Source organism: Ostrea edulis, chromosome 4 (genome assembly GCF_947568905.1).
Source record: "Ostrea edulis chromosome 4, xbOstEdul1.1, whole genome shotgun sequence".
In the NCBI taxonomy this organism is placed as follows: Eukaryota; Metazoa; Mollusca; class Bivalvia; order Ostreida; family Ostreidae; genus Ostrea; species Ostrea edulis.
Genome location: NC_079167.1, coordinates 15,978,608 through 15,998,857, shown reverse-complemented (window position 1 = coordinate 15,998,857; position 20,250 = coordinate 15,978,608). Strand labels below are relative to the sequence as shown.

The 20,250-nt window shown below is 36.1% G+C and overlaps 1 protein-coding gene across 6 annotated transcripts in view; it reads right to left on the bottom strand.

The window, feature by feature from the left end:
* Nucleotides 1-20,250, bottom strand: part of LOC125671731 (helicase with zinc finger domain 2-like) — a 24,720-nt gene extending 4,470 nt beyond the window's left edge. For 4 of the 6 annotated variants that reach the window (XR_008802256.1, XR_008802255.1, XM_048907599.2 and 1 more), the window contains exons 1-7: nt 20,072-20,250; nt 8,118-11,757; nt 7,883-7,971; nt 7,662-7,799; nt 4,314-4,451; nt 1,350-1,960; nt 1,027-1,251 (exon numbers count right to left, since the gene is read on the bottom strand). Coding sequence is in view for 3 of the 6 variants with exons in the window: in XM_048907599.2 (XP_048763556.2) it covers nt 1,027-1,251; nt 1,350-1,960; nt 4,314-4,451; nt 7,662-7,799; nt 7,883-7,971; nt 8,118-11,757; nt 20,072-20,117 (4,887 nt within the window). In the remaining 3 variants the exon portion in view is untranslated. Of the gene's footprint in view, nt 1-145; nt 922-1,026; nt 1,252-1,349; nt 1,961-4,313; nt 4,452-7,661; nt 7,800-7,882; nt 7,972-8,117; nt 11,758-20,071 lie in introns of those variants that run through there. The other 2 variants (XR_008802257.1, XM_056162072.1) reach the window with 2 other exon arrangements.

Sequence of the window (20,250 nt, the reverse complement as noted above, 5' to 3'; positions counted from 1 at the left end):
GAAGTATAAAGAAATTTTAGTCTCATAACTCAAAGACAACTACAAAAACCATCAAAAAACCATCACATATGTGAAGTGGAAACTTTAAGGGTTATACGTCAAATGTATTAGGTCTTAAAAAAAAGATTAAAATTTTATCATTTCCTTTCGATTTGTTCGTGTAACTGTGGCAGTAGCTAACTTTGGAGAATCCTCATGCTGTCGGCAGAAGACACGTTCTGTCATAGGTTTTTAGATGATAAATTCAACAAGGTGTGCTTAATCACAGATATGTGCTGTCATGAAGATCAGTCAGCGACTGTTAGCAGAGGACTGTTTAGTACTACACTAAGAGCTAATGGAATCTCGAATATGAGCAAAATAACCTTTCATGGGTATAAAACTTCATACTTCTATCAAGTCTGTCATTTTGGATTGCCTGTACATTTATCTTTGTTTTACTGTTTTCTATGTGCATTTACTAGTAAAACATTTCATACACCAGTTTAGAGATAAGAGCAATCCTGTGTAGGTGGTACATTTAGTAGAACTTTGAATGCCTGAGTGGGACAGAGTGAATCTACAGTCAATGAGGAAGACGATAACATATATTAAAAGGGGCTTCTCTTTAAATATTGAAATGCAGGAAATACAAATACTATCGAAAGTACTAAAGTAGAAACATAAAAACAATGTCATATTTGAAAGTAATATCCTGGATATTATACCTACGACCAACGAAATTGCGTGATATAATAAGAATTCCACGTCTTTAATTACTCCCTAAATACTTATCATTTACTTAGTTTGTGTATCAGTTGAATTCGGGTGATGGAACAGCGTATGAGAAACTTACTGAGCACATTCACTTATGCAGTGATGAATATTCGTCCCACTCCCGCATGTAAACAAGTTGTTTCGCGCCTTCTATGTACGAGAGTTCTTGAAAGGGAAATAATTCGAACGTATATTGAAATCGGCGTATTATCCCTGTTTAGGAACTAAAAATTCATTTTAAGTTAACTGCATGAATTTGGATCTACTCACCACTTTGTTTACTTCGTGTTTATTGCTACAAGATTGTTCATTCCCTTCCTCAGTGGATACTGTTAAATATTCTTCTTCGCCTTCCACATGGCAAAAAACAATTGGTATCTTCTCTCTGTTGATCCATATATTCAAAGGGTTCGGGATGTCCCACTTCGGAGAAGACTCTGTCCGAAGTTTACCTTCGTAAAATTGATTTGATGGAAACTCGCATATTCCTGGATGCTGGAAAGAACATGTAATACTTTTGTGCATGTCTCCCAATTTAAAAAAAAAGGTTTATTCCGAAATAATTTGTTTGGCATTACTTGAAATATACGTACCATACGATATTGAATTCGAAGCATATTTGCTCGATTTGAGTATCTTTCAAATAAAGACTTTTCTAGACCTAGTTCTGCTGCGTATTTAGATTTCAACACCGGCTGGAGCTGCATGTGGTCACCAATCAAAACTACTTGCTTTGCTTTGGTTGCGATAATGGCAGCAAGGCTCTCTGGTTCAGTGCACATTCCTGCTTCATCTATGATAAGCTGCTGAATGTTACCACTGCAAGCTTTTATCAATCTTGGACTTGCCGCAACTGCCGTTGTGCAGAAAATAACATGATGCTGCTTGACTTCCATCTGTGATGCTTCGCTTGTTAGGCGTCTGTACTTCTTTAAGTCTCCCAAAGTTGGTTCGTATTCCCCTGCCTCGTATTTGCGAAACAATTCGTCGAACCTTCGTATTTCCTCAGAGAGCGGTTTATCTTCTAACCGCATCAGATTATGCACTGATATGTCCTTCAGCTCTGGATCCGGTCTGTATTCTCTTGCGGAAGCCCTTTTTGAAAAATGTTTACCAAGTGTTGGGAAGACTTTGTGTTCCAGAGAATTCCCATAAAGTCGAACGATATTTGGACACTCCTTGGCGTACTTCTGAAGCATCCACTCTATTATACAAATGGTACTTGCGTTAGACATGACAAAGAAATACATAAGATAACTATTGCTCCAAAATCTTGAAGGAACACCAGAATACATATGGTCACATACGAGATTATAAACGTACAACATAGAGTTTTGAAACAATTCAATTTTTGTCCATGATGCCAAAGGTCAAACATTGATGATTACGCAAAATTAAAGACCCATCTCATGACCGTACGGTCAGTGAAAATGTAGGCGGAGCCTAATCTAAACAGATGTTATTTACCTGGAGTGGCCAGGGTCTACCAAGGTGTTAATTGCTATATCTCATGGCACTCAAAGAAATACACAGAGGCAGAACATGGTAGAAATCTACCTGTCCATGCTTTTTTTATAGTTTTGATATACACAGGACCTGTTTCGGGGACCTCTGCAGAGTTTCTGTGGTCATAGTGTTTGAATAATGGTTGTATTCCTAAGGGTAGCTGACACACATTCTACACCCACCCCTCTTTCTCTCTCTCTGTCATTGACTCAATGAATAATTTCTGTTATAAATATAGAGGTATCATAAATTGATGACACAAATTATTTCAATAGGTTACAAGTATTCAAAACTTATTGTGCAAATTATTGTTTGATTTCTGATTGTGTAATTTATAAAACATGTACAGGTATATAGAGGGGAAAAATTACAATGATATTGAAATTGCATTGTTCAGGGGCCTTTTTAAAAACAATTGAATTACAAGAAAATAGCAGTTGTGCGCAGGTCATTGATATCAAAACTCAGGTATACTGGGCTTCCTCAAGATCGAAAGAATGCCTGTAGATACTGGCTGTTATTGTTATCAAAACACCTCTCTGGGGTAGCCCCAGACCACAGTGTCTGCAGATGTCACTCCACCTGAGATCTATTGTTAAATGTTTGATTGGCAGGCAGCTTACAATTTGGGGGTGTCAACTTAAAATTGGGTCTTTAACCACAACATGCATACTGTGCTGACACAAGCACAGACAAATACATTGCGAGATACATGTAGAAATATACACTGTCACATCGGTATATATTGCCACCCCGTATACCTTCATCGGATTTCCATACAGATTAATCAACCCACTCCCCAATTACCATCCGCTGCCCGATTTCGGGTACAAAAGGTCAAAACACATTTATACAATGCCTTAAACTCCAAACACACTAGGGTCAGTAAGCCATAAATATACATGATAGGTCTGACCACGTGCAATGTGCAGTGAATCGTAACGACCTTAATTTTAGCGCGTGTCATGAAAGCAAGCAAGTATATCGGCAATCTGATTAAAATCAGATATTCTCTAACCGTTACACTGGAGAAGGAGCTGACAGCATTGCGTTTGAGGTCATGTTATTTCACACTTGACCAATCAAATGATGGCTTTCGCCAACATGAAAATTTTGCTGTTATATCGGAACATACTTGGTATTTATCATACGTATGTCAATAATTACCGAGAAGCACGGGAGAATAATCGAAGAAGATGGTGGTGGCCTGAGTGATGTTAGAACGCTACAGAAAATATGTTTAAACGATAATGGATGTATAATATCTAAGATCTTTCTATGATCTTCCTTTAACGATGATATTTGAAATCCGTTTAATCTTTTCGTGGATCGACGTCAACTTTAGTGACCTTACTATTCAAATACGCTTCAGTAAAACGATTCCTGATTGGTTTTTTATTCTATGTCAAGTTATTGCTATTGTTCGAATATTTATTAAATTATTCATGAGACTGGGGTCAATGACATGACCTCAAATGAAATGCTGTCAGATCCTTCTCCAGCGTAGAAGCTTGAATGAAATTCATCTCAAAATTGAAATTGTCTCTGAAATCATCGATTATAATCACCAAGCCTAAATCGGTGTTCCACAAAAAGAAAGTTGCAGCTATTTCATGTGTTTGTTAACCTCTCAACGTATTCAGTCATTGAAGTGCCTATCAAGACAAACATGGAACGCTTCTATGCGAACTTATGTGTTTTACAAATGTACAACCACAGAAAATCCCACTACCTAACCAAATGTTATAAACAGAAGTAAATCATTTTCATCTATTTACATAATATATGTTTGGACGAAAATAAAAACACAGTGATTACTTTTTTATAAGTAAGATTTATTAACAATTATTTTTAAATTGATGAACTAAAATGGTCAAACTCTTTGTAACGCCACTCTCAATATAACGCCAAAATAGGCTGGGACAAAAGCTGACGACATCACGAGGCGACTGTGTACTACATGTATTCACATAAAAATGAGTGAATCTTGAGGTCTCTTAAAATGAATACTATAGCGGAAAAATTTATTTTCTTGAATATTGATAACTTACTTGCTACAAGGTCCACTGATTTATTGTTTGGTCCGCAAAACACCACTTGCATTCTCTCATGACCTTCTTCCTGCATCTTGGTATTAATTTTGTCGAACAGGTAAACAAGCTTTATGCCAGTGTGGGTTTTCCCAGTGCCTTTAAAATTTTCGGGAAAAAAAAAGATTTAAAATGTTCATAGGTCTTAAATACTCTCTTTGCAAAGATAATAACAAGCATAAATGTTCATCTTTTTCAAACGCATGTATTCTTTTCCTACCGTGTACTTATCAAATGTAGACAAACCAAAAGCTACAGAGATTGTCCCACCACAAACTATACCCATATATCAGTGCTGAGTTTGGTTTCTGTCAGAAATCATTTAATGTCTTATACATTACCTATATAGTCTTTCCAACAGTCTGTTGGAATTCCCATGGACACGAATTGTGCTTTTTTATTAGTCGGTAAGTTTTTATATTCTTATGAAGATGAATTTAAAAATTGAATTTAAAAAAAACCCTTCTACATAAGAAGAAAACTCTTACATGGCCTTCAACTCGACATTTAGAAACATTGACAACATTTTATCTATTAACGATATTCATTTTCATTCATACCCGGAGTATCAATTCAATATACTAGTATCCCACTGCACTTAAAAAAGACACCACTAAGTCCTTAATATTTGTTTCATATTTGGATATTTTGCTGAACATAGACACTTAAAACTCAGCTTTAAGACAAATGGGATGACTACAGCTTTTCCATAATCAATTGCCCATATTCATTGGACAATAATCCATTATCACCTGCATGTCACCTTTATGTTTCCCAATTGATTACTCCCGTGGGGATCCGGGTTAGAATAGGTCCTCAGTGTCCCCTTGGTTGTCGTAAGAGGCGACTAAATGGGGCGGTCCTTCGGATGAGACCGCAAAAAACCGAGGTCCCGTGTCACAGCAGGTGTGGCACGATAAAGATCCCTTCCTGCTCAAAGACCATAAGCGCCGAGCATAGGCCGAAATTTTGCAGTCCTTCACCGGCATTGGTGACGTCTCCATATGAGTGAAATATTCTGGAGAGGGACGTTAAACAATATCCAATCAATCCCAATTGATTCGTTACGTGAGAGCATGTTCTGCATATGATCAATTTTTAAACCGAAGAAAGCTTCTAACAAATATTTACAGGGGTTTCAACAGTCTCGTTTTGAGTCACCATTTCAAAAATTCTAAGGCCATTATAACGATCTTGTTTACAAGTACAGGCTGTCATTGGATCGAAGGTTATCTGATGTGTTTCATACGATATATTAGAACATTCTTTTCATACTGATTTTGACTAAATAGTACTCCCTTTTCATAATCAAGACAGAGGGCTGACGACAGGAGACCCGTCCAAAAGGGATGCTTACTCCACCTAGCCACTTCATCCCAACTCTGTCTCCAGGCACTTGTGTTTGCCATGTTTTCGATTTTCGATTTTGTATTTTATATTTTATAGGATTTATGAGATTGACCACTGTTCGTTATTTTCACCTCTTGCATACTCTAGCATTCTAGTCTTGTTTCAGTTTAATGCAATGTCCATGTGGAGACCACAAACATATGTCTAATTTTATTTACAATGAAGTTCACACTAGATGCATTAATTTATAAAACATTCCTTTTACGTTTCGTAACAATATCCACCCAAGTCAAATTAGTTAGTGTTAATTTTTGGTATCTAGAAACCCGACAAGTCTTATTTTAACATAGATTTAATGACTTTGACTTTGTGACAATTTAGCAAATAGAATAAAAATGTGTTTGACTACGTTGAAAAGTAATAATGTGTTTAGTACACGTGTTAATGTAAAGAAAAAAATTAAGTCGAAAAGATCCCATATTCATTCTATACAAATAGCGATCATGTTTTTCAAAATAAATAAATTATCTACTCAATAATTGGAGTTTGTGTCATTTCCCCCTCTTTTATGATAGACATTATTTGATGAACATTAGAAGAGGGGTATCAATTTCAACGTGACCTGTCCCGTGAGGATCCGGGTTAGAATAGGTCCTCAGTTCCCCTTGTTTGTCGTGAGAGGCAACTAATTGGGGCGGTCCTTCGGATGAGACCGCAAAAACCGAGGTCCCATGTCACTGCATGTGTGGCATGATAAAGATCTCTCCCTGCTCAAAGGCCGTAAGTGCCAAGCATAGGCCGAAATTTTGCAGCCCATCACCGGCAATGGTAACGTCTCCATATGAGTGAAAAATTCTCAAGCGAGACTTTGAACAATATACAATCACTCAATAAATGTGAACTATTCAGATATGAAGGTTTTAAATTGTACATATCACCATATCTTTCATCCATTCAATGGCCTTCACTGTTCCCTTTTCTATCAGTGCCAAGTAGAATACGAAATAAAAATAATCACAGATTTTGGTAATTGGTTGACTTTGTGAAATCGGACGGCTGAATCTGGTCATCCGGGATTTTATCACTTATTCTCGTAACTTCTTTTTCAAAGACACACAAAATTAGGAAAATGTTTGATTTACAATTGTATTTGTAATCTAGGTAAACAATGTAAATATTGAGACACTATTTGGTATGACATGCCAAATACTTTAAGGTGGATCGATCCTCATGTGACGTTGAAAGTGGAAAAAATGTATTAATTTCCACTCAAAATAGTTTAATTTAATCAATAACCAAAGAAAAGGTGTACGTTGCCACCTTTTTAAAGATGTCAGACATACAAAAACAGAAGTATATATCAACATTAAAAAAATCGCACATTTTCGTTAAACAGAATAATGAAAATTGATTAAAACTTGTTGAAATTACTAATTTTAAATGTCAACAGTTCAAGAAAACTGCTAATTCATAGATATATCAAAATTAATTGTGGATATTAGGGAAACCATTGTGTCATAGACATGCAGTAGAGGAAATTCCAGCATAGGAGTTATTGCCCTTGACAACATTTTTAAAATTATAAATAATTGATTATGTATGGAAAATAAAAACTTTTTCAGTATCAAAAGTTTACCAAATCTTTTATTTTATTCGGTGAACAAAATTCCTCTGAGAGATATATTTTTATCATGTGCAAAATTTAATTAAATAAAGGTTTTGCAAAAACCTATGACATCACATGAGGATCGATCGACCTTAAATTGTGTATAGTATTTCCTTGTTTGTAATCATGAAATCTGCAAAAATTGAGACCTCACGATATTTAATGATTCCATCGTACATGGAAAATGGCCACTATAGTATAGAAAGCATTAAATAATGAACATGTGTCAATTATTAAAATCTGTAGGATGCTCCACATTAAATTAATATCTGTATCAATTAGAAAAATCCTACCTGGAGGTCCATGTATCAAACTGAATGGGGAAGTCAAAGCATTCTTTATTGCTTTTTTCTGGAATTCATTGTTCTGCACAATGTTTGGAATGTTTAGTTCTATGTTCGTTTGGCTTGCTATACCATAATACCAAGAGTCTGTGCGAAAAAAGGGATCAATTTAGTAATGATGCTATTCTTTATAACAATAGAACTGAAAAAATCATATGTAGCCACCTTACTTAATCGTATGGGTTTTCCTTTGTTTAATGCAACTTTCTTTGCAAGATCAGTCGACTGTCCGAGACACTGAAGTATGGCTTCTGTACGTCTATAAATCAAAATTAAACAAAAACGAATTATTAAACGCATAGCTGCATTCGCTGCACGATTTATATTCTAACTGTTCTCTTAATGTTTGCGCATTGGAATATTTGTTTATTCAATATACCCACAGTAGATGATGAAAACACTTACGTGTCTGTTTCGGATTTTGGAATTATTTCTACAGAGCAAAGTGATGGCTTTTCATCGTACAGCATTGCATCACTTGGATTGTTGCTGTCACTATGCAGATTAAACATCACTTTAAAGCTACTCTTGGTAGTTTTATTTTGTTGTTGGGGTTGCGCAGTGTCTGCCGATTGCTGCGTATTTTTTATCCTTTCAACTCCAGTTAATTGTCCGTGAAGGATCCAATTAATTTTATCATTGGGATCTTTGGAGCAAACCGTTTTAGTTCCAACTGGTTTTTTGCACACATGTTCGGATCGTAGACACAGAAAGCTGCAGTTCTTAAATACCTCTTGATCAGATGCATCTTCGCCTTGTAATATAAATTTCTCTGACATTCTGCTAAATTCTATATCTCTTTGGTCACAGAATCTTCGTGAAAGAAAAAAGTGACCACATCTTTCTGAATCAAATTTGACTTGCACATTGTTAATTGTATAGGAACTATCCTCAACCGCAGATGAAACTGCTTCCATTTCCAGCAATGGCAACCAAACCGTCAAATATTTTGTTGTGGACGGGTATATCATCTGTGGTTTCAGAATGGAATATTTCGAGAGAAATTTGATTGGATCACGTGTATGTTGAAGGCAATATTTTATGCTGTTGGTCATATCAAATAGCTGCATCGATGGAATGAAAATCCCTCTTTGTGGTTCTGCTGAAATTTGAATGCACACTATTTGTCCACGGGAAAAAGACATGCTGTACTCGCATCCTTGTTTGATAACATTCCCACTCTCCACTTCTGATGAGTGATCAAGAACTGTATTTTTACAAGTATCTACAAAGCCATGTTTATCTTCATCTAAACCAAACGAATCTTCAGATTGTCTCGAAGTCAACATTCTTCTAAGATCCAAGAGTTTCCCATCTATAATCATTTTCAAAATAGTTTTCCAAGATTCCTGGGTTATAAATCTTGCTCTTGTGTGTGGATTTAGTTGCTTGCAAACCTTTGCTTTAGCTTCAGGTGATAACCATCCTACCCTGTTAATAGGTTTTCCAGTAACATCATAAAGCCTCTGCAACCACTTCAGATGCATAAGGTCGTCTTTTGGATCTTGTTTCTTGGATACACTCGGTTTTTCGCTCAAATGAAGTAAATTGAGTGGGATCTCTTTACAATACACTGGTAGTGATCTTAATCCAGGTATTACTATTGAAATGGACTTTTCTGAAAAGTCTTTCACAAAGCCATGCAGAATCTGTGGTGTTTTTCTCAACTGAAATCCCCAAAACATAATTCGACATTGTTTTTGGAATTGTTTTGCTCTACGCATTGTTCTGTTAATTCCTTCACAGAGAGCATCTACTTCCTGTACTGAATATGGGCACTCGGTATTCTCCAGAGCTGCATGAATCAGTCGATTTATCATCAGATCAGGATACCTTCTTATAGGTGATGTAAAATGAACGTACAAGTTCATTTTTAAAGAAAAATGAAATATTTCTTCTTTTTTCGCAGTCCCAGTACATCTATAGGAAGCCGTTTCTTGAAAAGATATCCATTCCTCCAATGCCAAGCATTGCATTGGATGGAGCTCATCTGTGCAAACCAACCTAGCTGCTGTTTCCATATCGTTGTTTCTTATATACCCAGAAAGGTTTTCCCAAATCCACTTCTGAAATGGCAAGACATGTCTGTATCTAATCACTGCCTGGATTTGATGCAGCCCCAATCTATCATTATTCCTCAATGGGTCAATCCCCTGCAATCTCAGCACCATGTTTAGAATGGGGCTATTTTGTTCTGTCCATCTTTTCACCATTTCTTTTGAAGGAGCCTCCTGGCAACGCACGGGTAAATTGTTTGGGAATACCTTCCATATATACTGTGCTATAGACATATTGGCTAAAATCATGAATTCTTCAACAAGATAGTGTGCTTCTTTAGATTTCAATACGGAGTTTTGTGATTCATTAAGCTTTGTTTCCACTGGGAAATAAAACATGGCATTTTGCATGCGAATAGAACGAAGCATTTTCGCTATTTTAAACATGAGTAAAATGTCCTTGGCCAGTTCATCGACTGAATTATTCTCTTCAATAATCTTTTGAACTTCTTCATATGTGAATTGCTTTGATGAAAGAATGGTAGTTTTCTTAACCTCAAAATTTGTCACCATCATTCCTTTCCTGTTCAGCGTGAAGAAAACTGTTATTGCCGGTCTAGGCACGCCTGGAAGAAGGCTACATATGTTAGTACCGAATGGTTCAGGTAACATATGATAGGGATTGATGCCTTGTCCCGGGTAAAATGTGCATGCTCTTTCCCGAGCCTCCAAATCTATAGCATCACCTTTACTGATGACAGCGCCGACATCTGCAATGTGAACACCTATACGATAGTTTTCACCTACTCTTTCAATGCCTAATGCGTCGTCGAGATCTTTGGAATTTGTAGGATCAATGGTAAAAATTCGCAGAGCTGTCAAGTCTTCCCTACCTTTGTCTTGTTTTACTTTCTCTGTTTCAAATTCACGAACTTTTCTTTCAGTCTCTGAGACAGTATCTTCCTGGTAGTATTTCGGCACTTGGTGTTGAAGTCGAAGATTTTGTAGTGCAGATGAACGATTTTCCTCTATTTTCATTACTCTGATGACTGCAGCTAAAGGATATGGATATGAATTGGTCCATCTAATGTAAACAACCAGAAAAGTGAAACTTTTAATTATTCTTGGATCAATCTTGAACTGATAATGGAATTTGATACAGGAAGACTTTGGGAAATATTTGTGAACAAGAATGACGTTTGGATTATCATGATCGTGAATTAAGTTTAGTTTTGGGACAGTTCTACATACAGGTCTCACAAGAAAATTTGATGTGTCATCAAGAACACAGACAAAAACTGGATGAGCAATACGTTTTGCCTTCTTCCTTTCAAATATGCCTACTACTCTTCCATAAATTTTGTGCAGTTTGTTGTTTTTGTTGATATCTCTTTGGTATCGACTGATGAATTCTTGTTTGTATTTTTCATAATTGTACACTTCTACCAAAACAATGTCCAGATCAAAAGCTTTTCCAGCTTTTGATCTTCCTGATATCTGAATTTCCTCCAGGCCATCTATGTCGGGTTGGTCGAGAACCTTGCAAATGGATTCGTGAGAACTTTCAACTCTAAATATACAGCGCTTGTACTGATGTGGATTGCATTTTAGTAGTTTTTCTAAGTTCTCTGTTGGAATCATTTCATCATAAAATTGTTTTCTCTCTTTCTTGTCTTCGATATCATATGCAGTTGAAAGCTCCAAGCCATTCTGCATAATATCTTGCTCTAGAATTCCACATTGCTCTTTTTCATCACTAGAATAAAGATGGCAACTTTCTTGAAATCTAGAAGTAGTCAATTCGTCATCGGTTTCATCAAAAGTACCCTCACTTTCCCCAGAAAGTTCAAATTCAGGTGGGTCATGAATTTCGAATTCCATTTCAGAATCAATATCTGTGTCCATGTAATCACTATCATTGCCATTGAATTCATTAGCTGTATAGGAAGATAATGACTCCGATATAGAACTGCGTCTTGAGAGGGATGAAGGTCTGGAATGACCATACTTTGCAGTTGTGAATGCTAGGTTTATTGCATTGTTGCTGCCTGTAGTATAAAAAATAAAATAAAACGTAAATCATGCGACACCAGTCTGTAGTATACGTGAAGTCAGGTCCATAATTTAGTTAACAGTAGAAATTCCCATACAATTAATACTTATCAAAAGTTATAAGTCCTTCTAATTTAACCTTAAGGTCATAGCATACCCAAAAATACTTGTTATAGATTTTTGAAAAACTATTTGTGAATGTTTTAACATCGCTAAAAACCAATATTCGTCACAAAATTTTCCAATGTAACCCCCTCTCTTTTTGCATTATTCACAAATCTTTACTTTAATGGTAAAAAATTACTCAAAAATTGAAATCCTTCAAAAACGTCCTTTAATTGGTGCATTGCATGTATTATGACAGATTTACATTGTCGTTTGATCAAATAATTGAAAATCACACGCAAAAGCTTGGGTATTCTATGACCTTAAATGAGATACATAGTCTGTGATAAATCACACACACAAAATACAATAGATATAACTTAGTGTTGGCACGCCATGAAATATATGCCAGTGTGAAAAAGTTCGAGGTATATGTACTTTCAAAAAGTGAAAGACATTTCTTCTATGTACATTTCAAATCATTTTAATTGCATTTTAATAATTTCATATGTGGTAGTTAGCCCACATATAGATTAGGTCAAGTGTATTCATAAGCAGTGATTAGCCGATTTCAAAAGTTGAAAGTTTAGGAGATATTGACCTTCAGTTTCCGTTACTATGAAGAGTCAGAGAATATGGCCTTTAGAGTAAACCTGCGTAACATTTATCATCATGAATTGTATCTGTATCTTTCTTATACACATTCATTTCTTATTTTCATTTTTAAGGCGCGTGTCATGTTTTCTTATAAGAGCGAGAATACCTGCTTAGCACCATTTTGATTAAATAATCCAAGATGAAATCGATACTCAACCATCATTTGACGGAGAAACCATATACACTCGATTGTGTTCGTTACAAATGCCCTTATCGATGTTGTAGGCGCTTGGGAATTCACTTTCGTGGCGACAACTCTGATGAGAACTGGATGTTGATTTACGAGTATCATATCGCTTAAATGATGGTTAGTTTTATGATGCATACTTTAAAGAAAAATTATCTCAAGTTTAAGTAAACAACATCACATAGTTCTCGTAAAAAAATTTAAAAACGGGGGGGGGGGGGGGGGGGGGGGGCTCGGGGGCTTGCGATCCAAGTTTGTACCTTTTCCGCCCAAGAAAGGAGAGGTGACGGTTGAAGACCCCAAAAAGGTTGAAAAACAAAAACAAAACTTTTTAAAAACAAATCAACCAAAAAAAAAAAGGGGGGGGGAACCCCCGTAACCTCCTCTACATCCACCACAGATAGTACTTGTCATAAAGTTGATTCAGTTTTTTTTGTTTTTGGTTTGCTAGTTTTAAGTTGGCTTGATTTGATTTTGTTGTGAACGAGTTATCGTATGATTGAGTGCTTTTTTAACGCGAGTATATATGCGACAGGTTTTGGGGGTCCGGTAACGAAATCAGACAGGTGGTACGTTTTACAGATCCTAGACGTTCCAAAGTTGGTGAATATATCCAGTTAAATATAGGACTGATATAGAATGGGGAGCCACTGAATAATGAAGTTTCTGTTAGACGGCCATGTCACGGCTTACCATGCTATACGAAATAGTCCATGAAAAAGTGGCCATACATAAAACAGACAAACCCAGGCACACAACAGGAATACAATCATTCCAAATTCCACCTTGTAGAACTCAAATTAGGCAAAATTCATTCTTTCCACAATCTATAAAGAACTGAACACTGTAATGTGCGACTCAGTCGAGTAGTTCAAAGCAGATGTTTCAGCTTCATCTCACCAATACTAATTTATGTCTTGCAGTGTAAATGATTTAACCCTTCAATCCTTTGGCTTTTTTTTTATCTAGCAATCTTTAACCCCCCCCCCTTTTTAAACGTAATATGAACTGTTCCTAGCAAAAAAGAACCTTATCTTTTCCAAAAATTTTTTTTTCAAAAAACGTCATAATGAAAAAATGTGAAGTCATTTTTGCATACTTGTAAAGAAAAAGGTCATGGTTACCAATCAGGAGTTCGTTGTCATCATTGATTGACTGTAATATTTTAACCACAATCAACATTGCTCTAATATTTTGAGAGAAATTATCTATAGTTCATACTTTACTAATATACTTAAGGGCCCTTTTTGCTAGGAACGGCTCATATAATCTCTAGATGGTACGGGTATATCTTGAAAAATATTTCAAAGTATTTAGTTTGATGTTGACGGATTACATCAACTGCTTTGAATACACAGTCCAAGGAAACTACACATACGTGAAAGAGAGTTACCTTGTCTGTGCATCGACATGTTTGTTTACACGTGTATCGATCTCGGAATGCAGACGATTGATTAAGAAATGATAGCGTTTTCGTATTATGTTGCAGAAAAACCTCCGAGGTCGAGAAATGTTGTTTTGAAATATAAAAGCCGTGACATTTCGAGACCAAGGAGGTTATCCTGCAACATACACGGAAACAAGAATTTTATTTCTATTCTACTACGGCTCAGAAATATATCCTATATATAGCTTCGAATTAGGTCAATGTGACGTCATGGCAGTTTCCGAAACGGCCTACGTTGTGTTTTTGTGGACGAAAAAGGGAGATGGTAGGGGTATTCTAAATCTATTTTCGAAAAATATTTCAAGTATTTAGTTTAATGTCAACAGATATAATATCAATTGCTTTGTATACAGTTAAAGAAAAACTTGTCCGTGCATCACCATGTTTACATGTGCATCACTCGGAATGCAGACGATTGCTTTATACTGAACGACAACATATATATTGATTGATTTTATTATTATAAAATTCAATAATCAGTCATCGACTTTATTGTTGCATAATTAGCAAAACTCAAAGTTCAAGCGAGATGTGTATCAATTTTCTCATAATCAGTTAATACGTATGAAGGTATATGATATCGTAGAATAATGACCGCGGAATTCCTTTGATTTTTGCAATAACCGTTGTAAAATTTATATTGAATGACAAATGTTCTTCAGTCATTTATGAATTTGTTTTGCAACATATATTGATTAATTTTTACTATTATAGAATTGAATCATTATAGTCATCAACTTTATTGTTGTATTAGCAAAACACGAAGTGCAAACGGGATGCGTATCAATTTTCTCATAATTGGTGATTACTTATGAAGGTATATCGCAGAATAATGACTGCGGCATTTCCTTGATCTTTAAATAATCTGGTAGAATTAAAAGAAGAAAATACAACCGCTCAGAGAGAAAGGTGGTCCGTGGACTTCTCTCAGCTGTTGCATCTGTACAATCCATTAAACACAGGAGGAGTAATAGCATGTCAATTTCTTTGTTGCACAAAAAGGACTATGTGTGTCAAAATTTTAAAGCTTTAAAGCAAAACTTTTATTTATTTTTATTAGTGTTGCTTCCCCCCCCCCCCCCCCCCCGAAAACAGAGCGCTCCATATTTCCTAGAGGATAAGTTGCATGAAAAATAGGCATTTCATGTGGGGAAAACCTTTGACCAAGAGTATAAACTTTAAAAAATTATCGTTATCTAACTTAAGGTGGCTCATTACAGAAAATTTTATTTAATACTTCGTTTAAGCCCCTCATATGAAGCATGATTTCACCATCGAAAAAGTAATACAAGCTCTCAATTATTTTATGATTTTGGGGTGATTTTTCCCCCGGGATGATAAAAATTGTGTTTTGTTTGCATATAAGAGATTCTAGAGTACAATTTCGCTGTGATTTGGTGCATGATATGAATATCTAGAAAAGAAAAACATGCTTAAAAGACTCAGACGTTCTAATTTAAGCATACAAGCTGTAACTCACGGTATTTCTTTTATTCATCTATCCAATTATGCACTAAATAACACCTATCGGTATAACTAATATAATACCCAAGATCTGAAGAAAAATTCAGCAAAATAAACGAGGAAATGTTCATCGTATACAACGCCACATTCGAGGAGTCGTCACTGTGGAGCATGAGGGTTCGGCTCCGAGCGGAGAAAACGCAGTATCACCGAATATGACATCGATTTTCTCATAAAATACACCATATTTCTGCAAACACCATATTGCATAGAGTGTGGTTGATATGTATTGATCATTCAAATTGTCACCGAATTACAGAAACCCGTGCTTACCTCAAACACTTCGTTCGCGTTTCACGAGTAGGTCTACAAAGTTGAAATTGAAGATTTAAACCCACCTTTCTTGGTCATTCATCTCTGCCTCCTTGATTGTTTGATAGAGAGTATGTATATCCCGATACCATGATTGTTGATGATTATATTGCCCTTTTACTTACATTTCACATGCAATTTTCACAAAGTCGCATGAGAGCTCAATCTGGCATCCCGCGAGGAATATGCCCCATGCTTTTTACTGTATCATGAGGCTTTAAGGTTGACCTTTGGGCTGATAACATGAATTTTGTCAAGATCCTTATAATATTACACATTTATCAGTTTTCTTTTCATATTTCAGAGTAAAATATGATGTGAAAGTAGTCAAGTCTGTCAACGAATAGTATGAAAAAGTTGTCTATCCGCAAAACTAAAACCTTTAAGCTCCTACATGTAACCATCGAATCCATGTCCTGTACTCAAATCGCCCTTACCTGTTAGAAAGCATACTTGTACACCCTTGGAAGGACTAACGCCAAAACGAAAAAATATATATACCAAGAAGTACATCCACATTTAGCGAAACGGAAAGTTTGTAATCTCCCAGATATCATTTCCACCATTATGAAAGTCCTCCTCGTGATCAAACAAATCAAATATTGTGGGGATCCGGGTTAGAATAGATCCTCAGTACCTAGGCCTAACTTTTGGCAGCCCTTCACCGGCAATGGTGATGTTTCCATAAAGGTGAAAAAATTATCGGGAGGGACATTAAACAATACACAATTGACCAAACAAATCACCATCAACCGCTAAATGATATTTATTTACATTCTCCCCATTACCAACTGAATTCATACCCTGCACTAATAAAACCGGATACATGTATATACATATCGTTAGCCAATTTGTCAATCGTAACAACTCGGCCATTTCCGTAACCGACAAATAACGTTATTTGTCGGTTACGGAAATGGCCGAGTTGTTACGATTGGCCAATTTGTATGTTAGCATCTAGTTATTTGTATTGGAAGGACAAGTTTGTCACCTTTAGAGGACTTCTTTATTATGCCCGTACTTTCTAAAGAGAGTTCGGGTATATTGTTATCCTGATCCCTCATTCCGTCTGTCACGCTTTTTCTTCCTCGGACTCCTCTTTTATTGCAAGCAGTTGCTAATCAATATTTTTGGAATATGATAGGTGATAAACTGTAGATGTGCAATAAGGTTTCAGAAGTTTTATTTTTATCCGGGGGGGGGGGGGGGGGGGATTGGGGATCAAAAACGACATTTTTACGAACAAAAATAACCCCCTGCTTCTCAAAATTCCACTTCCGTTTAACGCAATAGCCAAATCATCTCTTCGAAGGTGATTGGTGGTATCATGTAGATGTGGAATTAGGTTTCAAAATTTTCATTTTCACCTTGGGGGCTAATTAGGGATTGAGAAAACGATTTTTTCTATAAAAAAAAAACTGGTTCCCAGAACTCGTCTTACACTTTATACAGTAGCCAAATCATCTTTTAGGAGGTTATTGGTGGTGTCCTTTTTAGAAGTGCAATAAGTTTTCTTTTTCACCTTGAGGGGCAAATGGGTGGAAAAACTAACAAAAACGTGGTGTTCAATGCATTGTGTCATGTGCAGCAAAAATATATTTACATCAAGGGTTGCAATCTCAATCATTTTAAAGATATTTGAACAATAAAAAAATGATGGGAGTTAGGATGACCCGGGGTACGTGCCCACCAGAATTCTTAATGCATCTTGATATGTGAAGCAGGAATACATTTGGTTTAGGGGGTTAGTATCTCAATTGTTTTAAATATATTTCAACAATCATGAAATAGGGTTGGGATGACCCCAGGGTACTTACCTAACAGAATACCTAATGTATCTTGAATGACATATGTAGCAACAATATATATGTACAGGTACCGGCATATGGTATAGGGTATGAAAAGGTGAAGATAACGAACAGTGATCAATCTCATAACTCCTATAAGCAATACAAAATTAAGAGTTGAACCCCTGTTAATTGCACACACGGTTTGTTCGCTAGTTATACAAGTAGGACGAAAAGTATATTTAAGATATTATGATCGCATTTTCGTGTATATTGCAGGATAACCTCCGAAGTTGAGAAATGTTTTGAAATATAAAAGCCGAGGTGTTAATCGAGGCTTTTGTATTTCAAACAACATTTCGAGACCAAGGAGGTTGTCCTGCAAGATGTACGAAAACAAGAACTTTATTTCTATTCTAAAACGGCTCAGAAATATACAGCCGATCGTTTTCCTATATAGATACGAATTGGGTCACTATAACGTCATGGCAGTTTGAAACGACCTACATTCAATTTGTTTTTTTGCTGACGAAAACAGTGAGATGGTAGGGGTATTCTAAATCTATTTTGAAAAAAAAATATTCAAGTATTTAGTTTAATGTTAACGGATTATATCAATTGCTTTGAATGCAGTTCAAGAAACACTTGTCTGTGCATCACCATGTTTACATGTTTTTGGCTCTCGAAATACAGATGATTGGTTTACACTGAATAACAAATGTTCTTCTGTCATTTATGATATTGTTTTATAACATATATTGATTGATTTTTATGATTATAAAATTGAATTATCAGTTATCAACTTTATTGTTGCATTAGCAAAACTCAAAGTGCAAGCGAGATGTGTGTCAATTTTCTCATAATCAGTTAATACGTATGAAGGTATATGATATCGTAGAGTAATGACCGCGGCATTCCTTTGATCTTTGCAATAACCGTGGTAGAATTACAGGCGTGTGGATATTCCCCTTTTATATACATCTCAGCGATGCTTGTTTTGCACGGGTACCTTTAAAGTGCGAAACGAAACCTACCGAAACGAAACCCACTGAAACGAAACGAACCTTGCCGAAACGAAACGAAACCTACCGAAACGAAACAGATTGTATAACCCAACTCTTTTAATTATAATAATTAAAAATGGTATCTTAGGCCCCTGTGAAAGTTACCACAAATAAATAAAATTCGTCTCTCCTTTGATATATATAGGCTTTCGGCTTGACTGATACAAAGTTTTAAAAGTTGGAAGGGGGGGGGGGGGGGTTGGTTAGTAAGCACCAAAAAAAATCGAGGAATGTAACATATTCGTAATTGGGGGTTATCTTTGCGTGTATAGCACACAATGTTATTGAAAAAAACTTTCAAAAACTGTTTACAATCATACACATTTCAACACAGATTTCTTGCTTTTCCGCCGCTGTGACCCTCTTATATGTATCTAAGCAGCAGCATAAGATAGTGGCTATAAATAGCCACCGTGTACGTATTTCCTTATGACAGAGTTTGTGTAACCAGAGTTAGTTGGTTTTATATCTAATTACATGTTTTATTATAATTAACTTGTGCTGTGTGAGTGTGTTGTATGCGAGCGTTATATACCCACGGACATAGACAGACTGACCATTATATGCATGACTGGTTCTAACCCACGTCACATTCCCGCCACTAACCTACCAATCGGACACTCTCTGTCAGTCCCATGAATAGGACATTATTACATACAGCAACTCATGTAACATCTTCAGAACTTATGTCCTGGTAAGCATCTATTTCATGTGTTTAGTTTAAATGTCTGTGTCTCATTGTGTTGTCTTTGATGTGTAAAATCGGGTATTAAAATTGTTATCAGGTAGATCTACAATTGTGAACTAATAAATTGAAATCCTGAAATACCCAAAACAAAAGCTTCACCACGGGCTATTACAGTTGCATTCATTAATGTTAAAGTTGTGGAAATAACAGTGTAAAGAAGAAAGTGTAGATCTGAAGTAGGCCTATCCATCTGTGCAATCCTTAGTATGACTCGTGAACTGTCGTGTCGACATTATATTTTAGGGAATATGAAGTCCACTCTGATTAAAATCAGCTCCTCGATCCGCTCCTATTTTTTTCTAGTGTAGTGACACAAAAAATAAATAAAGGAGCGGATCACAGGGGCTCCTCACGAATTGACCCTCTCTATTGATTTTAATCAGGTTGTATGAAGTCAAACATTAAAAGCGTAGATACCATCCATTAATTACTATTAGCCTTTAAAATTTTCTATGAAAACAAATAACCACTGATCTTACTTCGTCGGTAAGTACCCCCGTAGCCTTTCTTTCTTCTTCCTGGCATTTTCCTGACGTCTGGTCATGCTAGTGTACACTGTAGTATCATTGCACAGTGTGTGTATTCATTGCACTAGTGACGTGTTATACGTCACTGATTGCACAAAGTTTCTACTTTCTTTTTTATTTCAAGGAAATAC